General features: G+C 45.5%; 8 protein-coding genes across 8 annotated transcripts; all 8 read left to right on the top strand.

The window, feature by feature from the left end:
* Positions 1-215: 215 nt before the first annotated feature.
* Positions 216-5,981, top strand: I203_100466 (uncharacterized protein; the record flags this gene model as incomplete). The annotated part of the gene is made up of 7 exons (XM_019150293.1): positions 216-2,282; positions 2,336-3,253; positions 3,296-4,078; positions 4,169-4,637; positions 4,701-5,577; positions 5,686-5,760; positions 5,831-5,981. The coding sequence occupies 7 exons, from the start codon at positions 216-218 to the stop codon at positions 5,979-5,981; spliced, it is 5,340 nt and encodes a 1,779-aa protein (XP_019000259.1).
* A 951-nt stretch (positions 5,982-6,932) lies between these two features.
* Positions 6,933-7,513, top strand: I203_100465 (uncharacterized protein; the record flags this gene model as incomplete). The annotated part of the gene is made up of 3 exons (XM_019150292.1): positions 6,933-7,017; positions 7,155-7,393; positions 7,484-7,513. The coding sequence occupies 3 exons, from the start codon at positions 6,933-6,935 to the stop codon at positions 7,511-7,513; spliced, it is 354 nt and encodes a 117-aa protein (XP_019000258.1).
* A 988-nt stretch (positions 7,514-8,501) lies between these two features.
* Positions 8,502-8,978, top strand: I203_100464 (uncharacterized protein; the record flags this gene model as incomplete). The annotated part of the gene is made up of 3 exons (XM_065516651.1): positions 8,502-8,586; positions 8,648-8,886; positions 8,952-8,978. 3 exons carry the CDS (start codon positions 8,502-8,504, stop codon positions 8,976-8,978), a joined length of 351 nt encoding a protein of 116 aa, XP_065373469.1.
* Positions 8,979-9,471: 493 nt separating this feature from the next.
* On the top strand, positions 9,472-9,956 carry I203_100463 (uncharacterized protein; the record flags this gene model as incomplete). The annotated part of the gene is made up of 4 exons (XM_019150290.2): positions 9,472-9,556; positions 9,633-9,728; positions 9,826-9,857; positions 9,930-9,956. The coding sequence occupies 4 exons, from the start codon at positions 9,472-9,474 to the stop codon at positions 9,954-9,956; spliced, it is 240 nt and encodes a 79-aa protein (XP_019000256.2).
* A 653-nt stretch (positions 9,957-10,609) lies between these two features.
* Positions 10,610-11,117, top strand: I203_100462 (uncharacterized protein; the record flags this gene model as incomplete). Its single annotated transcript, XM_019150289.1, has 3 exons — positions 10,610-10,691; positions 10,773-11,014; positions 11,091-11,117. 3 exons carry the CDS (start codon positions 10,610-10,612, stop codon positions 11,115-11,117), a joined length of 351 nt encoding a protein of 116 aa, XP_019000255.1.
* Positions 11,118-11,837: 720 nt separating this feature from the next.
* Positions 11,838-12,358, top strand: I203_100461 (uncharacterized protein; the record flags this gene model as incomplete). Its single annotated transcript, XM_065516650.1, has 3 exons — positions 11,838-11,919; positions 11,983-12,224; positions 12,332-12,358. The coding sequence occupies 3 exons, from the start codon at positions 11,838-11,840 to the stop codon at positions 12,356-12,358; spliced, it is 351 nt and encodes a 116-aa protein (XP_065373468.1).
* A 1,569-nt stretch (positions 12,359-13,927) lies between these two features.
* I203_100460 (uncharacterized protein) lies at positions 13,928-14,430 on the top strand (the record flags this gene model as incomplete). The annotated part of the gene is made up of 3 exons (XM_019150287.1): positions 13,928-14,000; positions 14,091-14,332; positions 14,404-14,430. The coding sequence occupies 3 exons, from the start codon at positions 13,928-13,930 to the stop codon at positions 14,428-14,430; spliced, it is 342 nt and encodes a 113-aa protein (XP_019000253.1).
* Positions 14,431-16,428: 1,998 nt separating this feature from the next.
* I203_100459 (uncharacterized protein) lies at positions 16,429-17,259 on the top strand (the record flags this gene model as incomplete). The annotated part of the gene is made up of 3 exons (XM_065516649.1): positions 16,429-16,671; positions 16,754-16,785; positions 16,851-17,259. The coding sequence occupies 3 exons, from the start codon at positions 16,429-16,431 to the stop codon at positions 17,257-17,259; spliced, it is 684 nt and encodes a 227-aa protein (XP_065373467.1).
* Between the last annotated feature and the right edge of the window lie 77 nt (positions 17,260-17,336).

The raw sequence follows: 17,336 nt of genomic DNA, 5'->3' as shown, positions 1-17,336 counted from the left end.
GGAATAGATGGCGAATGTGACAAACGTGGTTTTGATCAGATAGTCATTTGAATCTCGAAGCAGAGGTAGAAGGAATATTGTGGTGATCAGAAAAAAGGGGAAGGATTGTCCTTGTTGGACGTACAGTGAACCTTTGCAGCGCATCAGCTGCGACCATCTTATCCCTAAAACGTGTTCTGCATGTCAAGCAAGACAAGCAAGAAGTTCATCTCATTATGCCTGTGAAACCAGTTACCACACCATCTTCCACCAGTAGTCTTGGACCATCAACTCCCCCTAAAGTTCCTCAATACAGGAGATCACCTTCGGTCACAGAAGCTATACAACAATTCGAAAGCAAAGCAAACCCACCCGCAGGGTCATCATCACCATCCAACAGCGCCAGAAGACCTTCTGTACCGACTCCCACACGGTCTGGTATACCGTCACGTATAGGCTCAACAACGGTAAAATCACCACCTGGTTCACCTCGGAGAGATAGCAGGACCACCCCAACCGCTGCAACATCTGGTGCAGGGTCATCTAGGATGACGGGGGTGAGATCTCCTGATCTGGGTAAAAGTGGTGGGATAGGGTTAGGTGTAGCAGGTGGTAGCAAAGCGGCACAGAATAGAAGAGCGACGGATTCCAGGATAAAGCCCACTTCTTCCTCGATACCTAGATCCTCAGTAGCAACCACCAATCCAAAGTCTGAAACACCCTCATCGCCTCGTATACCGACTACCAAGCCGTTCCCCTCATCTTCACCTTCCTTACCACGTTCAACATCCGATACTTTTTATACATCCACGTCGTCCCGGGCTTCCCTCGCTTCAAGAGCTTCCACTCCATCTTCAGTCGCTGGCCCATCTCGTCTGACAACACCTAAGAAAACTGCAGTAGCTATATCAGTATCTCGATCTAGTCCTACACCATCACCCTCTCCTGACAAACGTCCACCACCCCTACGACGTAAATCATCTAAACCTGATCTGGCCAACCCCAGATCTAGATCTTCCACTGGTGTCCGCAGACCTTCACACCGAGTACCCGATCCAGCCTCTTCAGCACAATCGTCCGCTACCATCTCTTCCAAAGATGATCGTCCTGCGGAGACGACAGTCTACTTCGGCGAATTTGGAGAAAGGGAACAACAGCCTACTGCTATATCGCTAGAGTCAGGAGCATCGCCAATGGTTAGGAAAGGTTCGAAATCTAGTCAGGGGACATCAAATGTCACCGTGTCCAGTCATGTATCACCACCTAAAGAAGAACGTATCAGTATCAGTATACCAAAAAGAACCTCATCTAACCCTTCATCACCCAAGACTCCTCGTTCAGCAGGTCCTCACCCTATCTCACCTCGGACTACATCTCGAAGACTATCTAGCCCTACCAAGGACTTTCCCAATCCAAACAACAACCGTCGCGCATCGAAGAACCTGGGACCTTTGGGTCCGGCTCTCGAAATGGATGTCGCCCCGTTAGAAAGACCACCACATCGACGAGGTAGTTCACAATCATCGGTCAGCAGATTGAGTGAAGCTGCTTCTACGATCAGAGAACCGATCAAAAGACCTACTTCTGCTGCTACTGGCAAATCCAAAGGATTTACCTCTACTCACTCTTCGCCCCTTTTGTCCTCTCCTGCGTCCCCCCGAGGATCAGTCTCTCCTTCGAAACTGGCAGCTAGAAGACTGTCTAATTCACCTCGAAAGTCACCAAACCTTACTATACAGACCCCTCCGCCACCGCCTTCGCTCAACTCTCGTCTCTCGTCCATTTCTTCGTCCGCTCAACCTTGTCCACCTGTACCTGCCAAGTCGCCATTGAGAGGCTTAAGTAGGGAAAGTTCAGATCAGAACTTTGCTGGACGTAAACAGACTTCTCGTTCAGGTTCAGGTGAAAGCAATATGGCTCAAGCAGGTACACCGACATCACTGCATACGAGACTGGAGAGGATGGCTGAGATGGAAGAGGACGTCTCCAAAAGGTCGACGATGGTGGCGGAGTCGAGGAGCTATCCTCAAGCTCAGATAGCTAGCTCATCGTCCCAGATCATAGCCACACCTAATGAAATTCGATTCACCAATTATACGGTCCCTTCAGTCTATTCCCAAGATTCTGCCCCTCCCACTGCTCATAGAGGGGCATGGAGTGAAGCAACTGCTAGGTCTAGTTTCGATGGGGTCGCAAGAAGAAGACCGAGTAGATTGGATTCGGTTGAATGGGGAAAACAGAAGGATTTACCGCCGTCGAGCCAAAGATCTAGCTTTGATGCCGGTCGTGAAGGTGGTCACAGGGTGAGTTGTATCCTTCAAACGTGCTCAGGGTGTCTTGGCTGATACCATTGCAGAGGTCGTCGTCACTACCTCGTTTGAATATGGTCAGCGACAAGGCTCTACCTCACACCCCCGACGAAATACCATCTACAGCCACTACGTTCGGCTCGCACGAGGGTTCCATGCCTTCTTCACCTTTAAGCAATGATCATAGAGAACCTGTCAAATCGCCTTCAATGCCAATCCTGCGAGAAGGCAAAATTGCTCACCACATCCATGCTCCTGAAATACCATCGTCACCGGCTTTACTGTCTTCTCCCAACGTGCGTCATTCCGGCACGATCGAAACGACACTTCGACCCTTACTGCCCACCTCACCTTCGATCGTCATGTCGAAACGGTCTCACTTGATCAGAGAGATAGCATCGAGCGAAAGGGCTTATGCGAAAGATCTCGCTTTAGTAAGAGACGCATACATGTACAGGTTTCTTCGACCTGCTTCTCAATACTCTACCAACGGTGATTCATCCATCAGTCCAAGTGATGTATCTCGAAGAAGCTCGGTGTACACTTACCAAACAGCCGAAACGAAGCGGTCCAGTGGTCATGATTCTCCGAATTGGATTTTTCCTGCCAATGGATCCTCCACACCTCTCCCTAAGAGTCCCTCTGATGGATACAACCTTGGTTACTTCCCCAATTCAGCGGCTGGAAGTTCCAACTCTTCGTTCTCGATGACACCTCAACCTTCCCTCAAGAATCACAAGAGATCTTCCAGTAATATGCCTTCGATGGCGCCTCCCGTTGGCAAGCCTCTGTCTCCAGCTGACTTGAAGACAGTGTTTCTGAATCTGGACCAACTGGCCAGTGCGGCCGACGAATTGGCTACTGTTTTTGAACAAGCGATGGGAGAGGACGACACTGGACTGGCGGCAATGATGAGGGATGATGAAGCGGGCAACGACAGACTGGGACAAGCGTTCGTTTCGATGGTGAGTCTGATAGATGATGTGATGGGAGCTGATAACGTTCAGATTCCGCGTATACGGCCTTTGTACAACTTCTACTGTGCAAGGCAATCACAAGCATCACTTCGCCTAATGGAACTCCAATCTGATCTTGCCCATAATGCTCATCTCAAAGAGTGTTGGTCATCGATCAAAGATCACACGCATGCTTGGAACCTCGACTCGATGCTCATCAAACCTGTTCAGCGGATCACAAAGTATCCTTTACTTTTCGATGATCTTCTTACTTCGACCACACCCGTCCATCCTGATTATTTCGCTATAAGAACCGCGGCTCAGATGTCCAAAGCGATAGCGACGGAGATCGACGAGGCGAAGAGAAGGAAAGATGTCGTTTCCAACGCTATCAATCCCAACCCCAAGAAGACTACATCTACAAATGTTTCTCCTAAGGATAATAGACAACCTGCATCCAAGCTGTTAGGATTGAAGAGATTCAAGAAAGACAAATCTGCACCAAACGCCTCCAATTCTAATGTTTCGTTACCTTCGAGCAAGAGTACGTCGAGTAACGAATTGTCTCTACCAGCCGTCATACCCGAGTCATCACTCAGTGCGTTGAAAGACTTAGTTGTGAAAGTAGAAGATCTGGACCAATGTGTCAGGAGAGTGGGAAAAGAAGTTATACTTTGGACTGCGGCTGCTAAAGAGGTATTAGTAGCTGAAGACGGAGTGATGAAGACTTGGTTGAGAGTCGTGCAGCTCGAACCTTCCGATCCCACCGATAGAAGGATGTTGGAATTTAGGAAGGTCATCGATACGATTATTTCAGAGGTATGGAAGGAACTGGTGAGTCACTTTACATACCCATTCCTCCTGTGATCACCAGGACCACTTCGCTTGATAGGACATAATGATAACCTCTCATAATACTGGTAGAACGACGAAATACGACAGCAAATCATGCCGATCTTCAGCAAGTTACTCGAGTCTACCTCCAATCCTCGCAAGGTGATTCATAAACGAGATACCAAGTACCTTGACTACACCCGATATCATGCTCTCAGAGCATCCAAGAAGATTGTCGAACGAATTGTCATGCAATCTGCTGGTGAATTTGTTGCACTACATACTCAGCTTGTTGACGAATTGCCTGCATTCTTGGAAGGCTGCTTGAGAATACTGGATATCGCTTTAGTTGGGTTTGCGAAGGCTCAAGCGAAATTTTATCAAGGTGTCAAAGACCGATTGTCAGCTTTCGAGGAAGCTTGGGTCGTTTTACCGCTTAGTCCAAATATTGAGAGATCACCTACCAATACCAAGACTTCAAGAGGTATCGTCAAGGCTTGGCACGATGGATGGGCACCATATGCTGAAGCGATGGATCATTTCCAATGCACCAGACCAGGTGAGTTGTACTTGCTACTTTCCACTGTTCCATGATCAACTTACTCATATAGCCGCAATGTAGCTCGAACCGCAGCTACAAGGATAGCCACGTTCAACGCCAAACCTGGTAGTCGACCTGTCTCAAGATCGAACAGTCCAATGCTTTCACCTGGACAGAGTCATGCTCTTCGACACTCTGCTTTGGTCACGTCGCCAACATCCCTTTCGGGCAGTAGTAGACCCAGTAGTCCTGCACCGAACAAATCAGGAAGATTTAGATCGTCTTCGTTGCGAAGTCAGACTGGACCTCTACCACAGGTTATCACCGTTACCTCACCCACTCAATCAACCTCATCCATGTTCAGCTTGCTTCGACGATCGAATTCGAAGAATAATGTCACCAAATTGAGATCCAACTCGACTTCACAGAACCAAGATGGCAGCTTTAATCGACCGTCGATGCATACTCGAAACGCTTCAGGTGGAGGGTTGAAACCATCTTCATCATCCATAATATCGGAAGCGTCAAGTAGACTATCATGGGGATTGCCTAGGATCAACGCTGATCCCAGTCAACCGATATTTGATGGCTTGGGCTTATCACCTACCAAACCTTCTTCTGCTACTCTGACTCGGAATAACTCTCACAGAGCTACTTCTGACCCGATCAGTCAGAACAACATATTCAGCGTGGATTTGAATTCTTCCCAGGTATCTTTATCGTCCTCCATCACCAATGTCAATAATGATTCACCATCGAATACAATATCTTCCAGAACAGCCTCGGGTTCAGGAGTAGGACTAGGACTGGGCGATGTGTCCACCTTAAAAGAAAAAGACAAACACCCCTTCTCGGTCATCCCAGCTACAACACCAAGACAAAGAACGGATGAAGTTGACGCAGCAGAAGGATGGAGGAATGAACAGGTCATTTATCAATGTGCATGTGTGGCTGATTTGTGAGTTGACTATAATTGGAGGTATCCCAGGGCAACCTCCATCAATTTTTCCCCAGTGCCCTGTCGATAATTACGGCGCTTAGCTGACCTTCTACATCTTCCACTCAGTGATTCTGTCGATTTGGGTGACAGGCGATATAGGGGGTTGAAGTTCTTACCAATGATATCGGGTGATTTGATAGAGTGAGTGTCCACCCTAAGATACCGCATCACATAAGCATTCGTAGCTAACGCATTACCCCAAAACACATAGTGTATTCCACGAAGTGGGCCGTATCGACGAACTCCCCTCTTTCCCTTATCCGGAAGTCGGAGTGGACAATGATGGGGTACTAGTAGCTAGAAGTGAAAATGGGAATATAGGTCTGGTGATCTGCAGTTTCTTGGAACCTTTGAGGGATTAGAGCTGAACAAGTGTAACATAGAGCTAGATCAGATACAAGGGACTTTTTCTTTTCCTCTTTTCCTACTTGGCGAAGGGGCATTCGTGATTGATAGAAATCTTTTTAGTTGTAAGTAAAAAAGTAGAATCTGCCATTGTAATTGTACGGTGCTGTATGTAAATGATGGTCAGACACATTCGTATGCATGAGCACATGAAGTCACCAATTCATTCATCGTACGTTCTCATTTTGAGCCTATATGAAACATGAGACATACCACATACCTCATTGTGCCTGTACATTCCAAGAGATTGTGATGCAATACCGGCCATCCGACGTGAATCACATCATACTGTTTAGGCTGTAATTCACTTGAACATCTCTTGATGGTGGTCATGCGCCGGATGGCCGAGTGAGAAAGTCACCAGAATCACTAGATCGACATCAACATCGTCGTCATCGTTTTCTATAAGTCGGTCGGATCGCTGTTCATTCCACTTTTTGTGAAAGTAGTGTGATCTTTTGATCTAATCGAGATCTAAAAAGACACTTAATCTTAGATCAGGGAGGAGCTGAAGAGATACAGATAAAGATAGTTTCATCAATTTTCCGAAATCCAACCCAGCCCAGCATGGTCCGCTTTACAACAGCTTTCCAAGTCACCTTTCCACTAACTTAGTAATAGTGATGGCTCGAGAATCCTTCTACTTCCAGGTCCGATTTCACTTCGTGCATCGCATGACATCGTTGACTGGTCATTAGTGTGGATCAGTGTTCGGTTGATCGGGCTGCATGCGTGCATGCTGCTCAAATCGAGCATGTGTCTCTGCCATGGGAGTGAGTACTCAATTGCAACAGTACTGATCTGATAAGATATAAAAGGGCTAAGAGCTACGGATTCTCTCAACTCAATCCTTAACAATCAAGTTACAACTACTTTTTGTACTCCAACATCAACAAAACAAATTCAGAATGAAATTCACCACTTCAGCTCTTTTTGCCGTCATTGAGCTCGCCACTTATGTCAAAGCCGACTCTTACGCCAACTTCTTTTCTGGTAAGTTTATCTTTTCGCGTCATCATCATCATCATCTTGACTTCATCTTGACTACAATCCGACCTCTCTTTCAGATGTTTAAGATATATGCATGTCATATCTTCGGATCCTAACTGACAGTCTTCCTACACCTGTAGACACCAATTGTAACGAGGACGGTTCTATTGGATTTGACATGCACAACGATGGCTGTTTCGTCCAAGCTGGTCGAAAATCAGTCTACATCCCCAACACAGGACTGATCAACGATCAATTCTGTCTCGTTTCCACTGGCCCTGATGGAAGTTGCTCATGCCAATCTCAAGCATACGACTTCACAGCTACCGGATTTTGTCACGAGTTAGACCCTACTGTTGGATCTTATCGATTCATCCACGTAAGTAGTCAATCCACCATCCTTCATGTACTGTATGTATGACAAGCGATCTTGTGCTGATACATTGTCGGTTCTAATCTACTTGTTTAGGAATCTTGTGGAAGTGACAACTGTCCTTAAGTCACTCTAAGGTAAATTGGACACCAACAACTTCGGGTCTGAACAATTTCAGATTGTCGCGTTGTTGTAGGTTAACTTTGTAGCAATATTCAAGGAGATTGATTGAGACTGTATGCACATATACGAAGTAACATGTCGGTGTCAGGTGATCATTCGATGGATAGATGATGCATGCAAGCATCAATCATTTTCATTACAGAATCATTGGTCCAATAATCGATTGGTTGGTCACTACGATGGTAGATGGTGTTTCATAGATCGTCCGAAAGACAATAACACAGTTACAACGAGTGATCATCTTTGAATGATCGTCTTTTACACCAAAAGATGCGAAGTGGTCCTAAGGTTCTACCAAGACGACTGATCGCTTTCTGTCATGTGCAGTCTCCGATGTCATTGGATCTTCAGCCGATGACATTTTTTGATTGTCTCATCGGGCAGCTTGATGGACTACGTGTTCAAGTGATACAGACTTGAGGAGACCTTGAGTGGGCGTCATTGCGAAGCTGTCTCTTAGTGATGAACCGAAACATCCTTTCGATCACTTTATTAAAAGTCTGATTCGCAGTCCACCGTATCCTGTAGACGTCATCGATGACATTAATGTACAGTATGTTATGAGGATAAACTAAAATCTCGACCCGAAATGCTCTTCGTTCCGAGCAACAAACATCCATTCGCATTGCGTCCAGCATTGCGGTCTATACATGCGGTGACAATGCCCCGACACCCCACCGCTTAGTTGAGGCACAACATACTATCTGGAACAGCACTTTGCGTCGCCTTTATGCTGTCCCCCAACGTCCGAACTGATCAGCCGTCAAAGAGGACCGATCAGTGACATCATGCACGGAGAAAATGGATGGCCGAGATGAAACTTATGCATATATAACGGTCTGTCTTTTGAGACATCCAGCAGTCCATTTCTTACACAACACCAAACCTCTCTGCACTTGACAACCGCAAACACTCACCAATAATCAGCAAAATGCAATTCACAACTTGTACACTCCTCGCTCTGGCTTCCCTCACCTCTTTGGTTGCCGCCGATTACTTCGCCAACTTCTTCACCGGTAAGTGGGATCCTTTACATAATTTCACTCAGTATCGGCTGAAATTCGGGTCTCTCTTAAGACGAGAATTGCAATGAGGACGGCTCTATCGGTTTTGACATGACCAACCCCGGATGCTTCGCTTGGGCAGGTGCCAAATCAGTCTATATCCCTAGAACCAGCTTCCCAAATGAGCAATTTTGCCTGGTCATGACTCACGACGACGATCATTGTAGTTGTCAAGATCAGGCTTACGACTTTACCTCCACTGGGTTCTGTGCTAAGTTAGATGGTACGGTCAAATCATACAGATTCATCTCCGTGGGTATCTTTCTGGTAGTCCTCCTAGAATTGATCATTGTGCTGAAATGGAATGATCAATGTAGGGATCCTGTGGTTCCGACACCTGTTAGTAGCGGGATGACTCTTCCTGTTTACGATCAGATGTCTAGACCCGAGTCAGCACGGAAATATGGTGTGTGGAACTTGTGCTACACCCTTCGTTAATATTGCGATGGCATGATGTACTCACCTAGATGTGCTGCATGCCATATGATCCTTTGCAATGATACATTAAAGCTCGTGAACAGCCATACACCTGTCAGAGTGGCCGTGATGGTACTGTGATGTCCTCACCATGCGTCTGTCGATCGATGGAAAGATTCCTTGTTTGGATACTTGATGAGCCCTGATTGGAATACTGCAGATCGTAGTGGGATTTGCTGCAAAATGTGGATCATCAAATGATCGATGATGGAAGGTGATAGTAAGACCTAGTCCCAAACGACTGTGATATGTCACTTCAACACTGATTATTTCTTTCGTTCAGTATTGCTAATACATTGTCTCGTTAAGAGTGATGCATAGCTTTCCAAATTACTTGACCCAACCTAGATATCCAACACGATGAAACATTCAGCTTTGACGGTTCTCATTTTTGCCACCCTATCCTCATACGTGTTGGCGGACTATTTTGCCAATTTCTTCAGCGGTGAGTGGCCAAAGTTCGCTCATATCACGTACGACCAGGAAGCGGAACTGAACTTCCTTGGATATACTGGATGTAGACACTGAATGCAACGAAGACGGTTCTATCGGCTTTGACATGACCAATCCCGGATGTTTCGCTCAAGCAGGAAGACATTCCGTCTACATTCCCAATAGTGGATTTTAGGTGATCAATTCTGTCTGGAGATGACCATTGCGGGTGTCAAGACAGAGGGTATGATTTCACTTCAACCGGGTTTTGCGCTCTACTAGATGGTGAAGTCCAATCCTACAGATTTATTGGTGTGAGTATATGCATTATGTCCATCATTCAGTGTGACTTCCTACTGACCCTGATTCATGATGTACTTCGTCAGGGCTCTTGTGGTATCAATACCTGCTAGACAACCCCATCATACTGCAGCTCTGTAGTCGGCTTCTGCCACGTTCCCATAGCTTGCTAGCTTCCCTATGCTTTACTCGCCAAGATATGCTATGTCACTTGATCCTCATCATAATTGATCTTCAGCTCGCGCGCATGCGAGTCAGGCTAGTGACGCATATCACTATTTGACCATGCTAGTCCTCGAGGTCACAATCACAACGTTGTCTCGATATGCATGGTTCGGGTTGATGTTAAATTACGTCATATCAATCAACGTATAAAGGTAAGAAATCGTTAGTGGCACTGCATTCGTTAATATCTAATTAAGCGAAAATCGAGGTGAGAGATACCTTTGAACTAGAACCGAACTAAAATATATTTAGTTGTTGATAGCGGATCCACTAGCGATAAAATGGTGTTCCATAGAAGATCAATCAGACCGCCAAGAGCGGCAATGCAACGTGATCCAAGCATTAGTCCGATATCAATGCTTTACATTCTCGGCGATCCGGTCGGTGATGATAAGCCAAGTCAGTCAGTGAAGCATATAAGAGAACGTCGTCGAGAATGAATTAAGAGGACTTTGTTTCGAAGAACCTGTGATAAACTGTACTGAAAAACAAAGTCATCTCATACTACGGATCTGATCAACAACGCACCAAAGGAACAATCATGAAATTCACCTTCGCCACTATTTTCGCCTTCGGTCTAATTGGTACCACCGTGGCTGACAACTTTGCCAACTTCTTCAGTGGTGAGTACGCATTACATTCTACATACAGATAGGATGTACTCCTTAATGTTGAATTCTACTGACAACCTGAATAACCCATAGACGAGGATTGCAATGAAGACGGGTCAATCGGGTTTGATATCAACAACCCTGGATGTTTCGCTCAATCAGGTAGACACTCTGTCTACATTCCCAACAACGGTAATCCTTTCAGTTACCAGCACTGTCTTGTTCAGACCTATGATAGTGGGGAATGCAATTGTCAAAACGCTGGATATGACTTCGGGGCTTCAGGATATTGTCATAAATTAGATGGTAAAGCGAAATCTTATCGATTTATTAGCGTGAGTACTATTCTCGATCTATTTCCATCCATCCTCGGTAGCGGATATCATGACCGACTGTCTCTTGGTATTGCAGGGATTCTGCGATGATAATAATTGTTGAACAACTTTGCTCCTTCCATCCGAGACTCAGATTACTGGTGGGTATCAATGTCCTAACGCCTCTGCAGGTTTGCTATTTGTATTCTTCCGGCTGTAACTCCTTCTGTATAAGACATCCCTTTCAAAACCCATGTAATGTGTATAATATGCTTCATACCTGAGTGAACCGATGTTGAATCATGTCAGGCCTGGGACATCTAGTGGCTGACCTGTAGCATACAGCTCACCATACACTACCGTATGCTTACATGAGGAGGATGACCTCACCAGTGATAGATCAAACTCGACGGCATTGCCTAGAGGTCATGAATACGTCATTTGGGGGGAAGATGTGCATCTTTCTGCATGCTCAACAGAAAACCCATGCTCAACTGACAAGAAGTGATCTTTGATGAATTATTGTGCATGACGCATGTTCTTGTTTACGATGGGGAATAGTAGTTAGTCATTTACGCTTTGGCAGCTGAACACAAAAAGAATCATATGTAGGATGCAGATCAATCGTTCGATCAGAAGAGCTACCATGCGTTCCAAATGTACTGAGTACCATTGAAGCCGGATGGTCGATAAACATCTATTTTATCTCTCTCTTGTTGTAAGAAAGACATATATACGTTTGGCAGGGATTATCATTTGGGTCAAATGAAACAGGGAATCTTGATCTTGGCCTCCTCCAATACTTTTACTGATTCGACTATACATACAAACCAAGCCCTTTACAATGCGATTGATTCTCTCCACGATCACTCTGCTCTACTTAGCCATCAAAGTGTCAGCGGACAACTTCGCAAATTTCTTCGCAGGTGGGTATGCTGATATGTTTTGCAGTGTAATTTTGACCTTTGTTGATGAACCTTATATTACAGATGAGAACTGTAATGAAGACGGTTCGATCGGATTCGAGTTGAGCAATCCAGGGTGTTTCGCTCAATCTGGTCGACATTCAGTCTACATCCCCAACAACGGTATCCCCTGGACAGCCTACTATTGCCTTGTGATCACCAACGACAGTGACGAGTGCAATTGTCAAAATGAAGGTTTCGAGTTTCAAGCGGATGGGTTCTGTCATGTCCTTTCCGGAAATGCTAAGTCCTATCGATTCATCAGCGTGAGTACTTGACGCTCTATATCCACAGTCTATCCCACTGTCGCCATCTTTTACCAGCATGACGAGAAATGAGATGACTACTGATGTATCTCTCCTTCTCACTACAGGGAGGTTGCGATGAGAACAACTGCTGAATTAGGGGACCTGCATTGCTGCGACTCGGTCGGCCTACCGTCTTCATCTCTGTCATTTAGCTTCGACAGTATCATTCCCAGATTATGTCAATAGACTTGATACTGTATATGCATTATCTTGCAAATCTTTTCAGTGGCGATTGGTGCCATAATTGCAGGAGTATCGCATCGTACTAGCACGATACATACCTACAATTCGTCTTGAAAAGCAGCTCTGCAAAGGTTGAGTATCCGATATCGACATGCTTTGCCGTTCTTCCCCGTGTGGAACTTCCAAAAATAGGCGATGTCAGTTCCTGTTTGAGTGACGATATTGTGAGGGATCGGCGTCAACTTCCTTCTTCTCTCCATCAAACGAAAACGGTCAGCTGGGAAGGAGTCACCGAGGTAGTTTTAGCAATTCAAAAGTTATAAGACGTTGTTGCCGCTGTAGGTGGTATGAGCTCATAGTCTTTCATTATATTACGATACCTGAATGCCTACATTTAGTGTCGAAACGCCCTAAAACATCCCAGAACGCACGATATGAGGTGGCTTTACAGTATACCATCCATACCATGGTTATCCTTGCCGCTGAGGTCTTTGCAGATAACTATAATTTCTTCTCTGGTGCATTCGCTCAATGCAGTCAAAAATGCTTTACACTGACTCTAAAATAGACACCGAATGTAGCAATGACGGTTCAATCGGCTTTGACATCATTGACGATGGCTGCTGAGCCCAAGCGGGCAGAAGATCAGTATACATCCAATACTGCCTGTTAATCTCCGACCGAACGATAATTTTTGACTGTCAAAACATGGGCAACGATTTTAGAGCCAGGGGGTTCTGCCGATTACTGAGTGGAGAAGCTGAATCGTAGCACTTCATCAGTCGAATTCTGATCAAGATTCATGCTGATGAAAAGTGCTGTATTGTACAGTATTGACAAGTGGATGTTTATGCTATTATAGGAGGCCTGTGCTCCGAATATGTACAGTGACTGTGTTTAGGATTTCCTCCACATGTGCCACACGGGTTGAGCGCGTCGGCAGGGCCTCAGTACTTGCGTACTGCTTACCTCGACCGTGAATGTTTTGAGCAGTTTTCCATGAGGTTTGGGCCTTCTGATCCAGCACTTACGTCGTTGATGCTGATCGATCCGCACATCATTTGATCAACTACAGACCTTCGGCCACAAAAGATACTACACTGGTTCACCAGATCTGTCAAATAGAAACAACGTCTGACACGAAGATTGGTCTAGGCATGGCCAACGTGTTCTCCGCTCGGTACGCCGACGTATCCTTTGGACTAGAGTTTCAATTCGTGGTGAGTAGCGATACCCCATCACAGCATCGTCATTTGATCCAATACGAATGATCTATCAAGGACGCAAGGAGCATTGCCACCGCATAGTGATCGAGATGCATTGATCCTCATAAATCGGGTAGACGGCATGACATCACATGTTCAGACGGTGAGACGTGTGCATATATAAGCTTGATGAACGTACGTGATGATTACACTCTGTCCAAAGCAATTCGCCTGCTCTTCACCAATCAGTAATAACCATTCGATTATTTCGGAATGAAGCCTATCCTCGCTACCATCGCTTTACTTGGTCTTGTCTCAGCGGACAAATACGCCAATTTCTTCACTGGTTAGTCTCATGCTGTGTCATTTCCCATGCTTCTTAAGACGGGAAAAAAAACTTGGTGAATGTCGACTGACCCTATGATACATGCTGTAGACGATAACTGCAATGAAGATGGCTCCATCGGTTTTAGTCTGGACAACCCGGGATGTTTCGCTTGGGCAGGTGCCAAATCAGTCTACATCCCTAACAACCCCATCGACTGGAACCAACACTACTGTCTAGTCATGACTTATGATAGTAAAGAATGTAATTGTCAAAACGACGGTTATTCCTTCCAAGCTACTGGATTCTGCCATAAACTCGATGGCAATGCTCAAAGTTACAGATTCATTGGTGTGAGTCATCCGCCATCAAACCTTTACCCCAGGAAGTGGCGTGACTGATACTGATCGTATTTCCAAACCAGGGCGGATGCGATCCCAACAACTGCTAAATGCGGCTAGGGATGGGTCGGCTTCATTAGCAACATTATGTAGTCGATACCATGATATGTTCTGACTTTTGCTTTTTCGCTGTTTTTCTTTTGTAGCGTTGACTTAGCTCTTATCTGTATGCATATTTGTCCTAGGCAGCTGTATGAAACGATTTACTTTTACCACTCAAATGAAAGCGATCCTGTGACAGGATGTCAAAACTAATCAGATGAATACTCCGCGGCATTGCGGAGGCGGTTTCGGTCTTTCGGGCTGTAGTCCAAGTTCCAGAATGACAACCTTTGTACCCCATTATGCGACTGGTAGCATAGGGTGGTAAAGCTATGTGAATCAGTGTAAATCATAGAGTCGTCCTTCCCTCGGATGAAAGGACTCTTCGAGATGACCGATGAGTATGTATCTGGAAGATTGGAGCATTGCGATTTCTCGTCGCTCAACTGACGGTGAAAAATTCAGGAATCATGAAAAGCGAATCTGACTAGTTGTTGAAGCTCTCACATTCCCATCCATTTGGCTAAGCACAACCGTCAAGGTCATGTTTAGCACACTTTGAACCATCCAGCCATTTGCTGGGCCATATACTAATATTCACGATGATCATAAAATGAAGGCCTACTTATTTCAATGCACCGCTGAGGTCTCCGAGGGCCTTACCTGCGGTAGCATAGGCAAATTGGAAAACGAGATGAATACAGAGGATCACAATGTTGGCGAGAAGCTACATAGCACGGTGTATCTCACATCCATCAAGTGTGGCAGATGTAGTCAATATATAGATTTGATCAATCATGATTTCGATCCTACAACTTCCGATCAGATCATCCTGAACGAGTCCGGACTCTGTGAGACACATATGAAAGCCAATGGAGTTCTCAAGACCCAGAGGCTCATCGTGAGTTGTCCTGAGGGGACCCATTTGTGTCCGTATCTCTCATCTCCTCAATTTCGGTACCACACTTCGTTGTCGGTGACACATTTGTGATCAAGCCAACGCTGAGACCTCTGCACACGACTTTCAGGGTGTTCGAGCAAAAGGCATTACAGTACGGCAATCCACATGTGACTGTGGCATGTTGGGCAACTTTAAAAAATCGTTTTCGCTATTCCAAATGAAGTGAGCAGACCCAAATTCGTACGATGGTCAAATACTTCTGGTACGATGCGAGGAGTCATGCTCTTTCTGGGAGTTATTCTTTGACGAGAACCCAAGACAGCTCAAGGTCTACCCTGTCACCTTGCATGATAAATCACAATCACTGAAATCGCTGAAAATGGATTATAACAGATTTTTACAAGGTGATTTTGGGTCGTCCTCGGATCAAGCACCAACTAAACCGCACAAGGGCTGTGGTCTTACTAAGTGGTTCCATCCGTGCGGTGGGGAGAACACAGCGTTCCAGCAAACAAGAGATGCTAGGGTCATACCCATGAGCGGAAATTGTGAGTACAGTATAAAGGATTGCACAATTGGGTTCACTTCGCTTATCTTTTCTGGTGTTCTCTCTTTTAGCAGTCCGGTATGCTACCAGACAAGCGGGTGATATCGAAGCGTCGTCGCGGCCCTCAGCGGACTTGTCTCGTATTTCAGATATGCCAAACCGAGAGCCAAACCATTCGGACGAATGGGGGCCCTAATCAGGCTTCTCCCTGATGGTTTTTGACGGTGGCTGTGTGTCTGGTCATGTACTATATTATACTGTACCTTCTTCCGAAACCCCGCTGTGTTTCTTGATAGCAATTTTCCCGCTTTCTTGTCATTTCGGTGAGTACTCGACAAAGGACCACACCTTTCAAGATGCCTGACGCAGAAGGATGAGTTTTAAGGAAGTGTGCCCCCCGGTGAAGATATGACATGCCTTGCGGAGACTTGACTCAATTTCGAGTCATATAAATACTTCATTGAGTTTGTACTTGATCAATGACTACAACGCAGTATCCGAATCTTTCATGCGCCATTCACACTGCCCCATCAAAACGATCCCATAATATACTTTACGATGCCCACCTTACCTGATGGTACACTACTTGCCACATCAGTACACCTGCGATTAGCTTCAGTTGTCGATGATCCCGACTGGTGTCAGGCGGATTTGGAGCTCACATGTCCCAATCAGAGCTGTCAGCAGAAATCGCTTATCAGCATGATTGGCAATAGGTACGATGGCAGAACGGGTGATTCGATGATCCGTAATACCCCTGGAGCGATCCTCACTTGTCCCGATTCCAACTGTACCATGCAAGTGGGCGTTGTGAATCCACTGTTCAATCCTACACTTTATGCTTCTATGATTACCGACAACGTGAATTCAAGTAGGATTAAAGAGTTTGATTGATATCTCCGAATCAGCCACTAGGTAAGTTCATTTCTTATTGTACCATTTGCCCATACTAGTGTATCGATACTAAATCTAAGATTCAGGATAAGCAAAGACTCTGCTCGGGCGTTCTATAATGTTCACCGAGGATATACTGGTCCAAAGATCCTACCTGATATAGTCTTCTTCGGTCATACCAGAACGAATAACAAGTATACGAACACTAACAGTATGGAAACGATCAAGCCATATTTCAGAATCACTCAGTACGCTTTATCACAGAGTAAGGCCGTGTCACCTCAGTATGGACAATACAACACGTTGCAGCCTGACGGCGAACCTGCTGAAATCGACGTTGTCCCGACGTTTCTGGGTTATGGAGATACATTGTCTGACGATCGTTATGATGGTGTGTATACTTATAAAGTCGCAAAGGCAGGAGGAGAACAATCCTCTTCCACATTGCTGGATAAAGAAACGTATGGTCTACCCACGAAGTTCACTTATAACTGAGATTGGTGTCCTTGATCGTTAACTTTTCGAGGAACAGACAAACATTTGAATCGACAAAAGAGGTACATTTCAGATAT

Source organism: Kwoniella mangroviensis (genome assembly GCF_000507465.2).
Source record: "Kwoniella mangroviensis CBS 8507 chromosome 1 map unlocalized Ctg01, whole genome shotgun sequence".
In the NCBI taxonomy this organism is placed as follows: Eukaryota; Fungi; Basidiomycota; class Tremellomycetes; order Tremellales; family Cryptococcaceae; genus Kwoniella; species Kwoniella mangrovensis.
The sequence above is the reverse complement of the archived record's forward strand: the minus strand, read 5'-3'. Positions and strand labels throughout refer to the sequence as shown.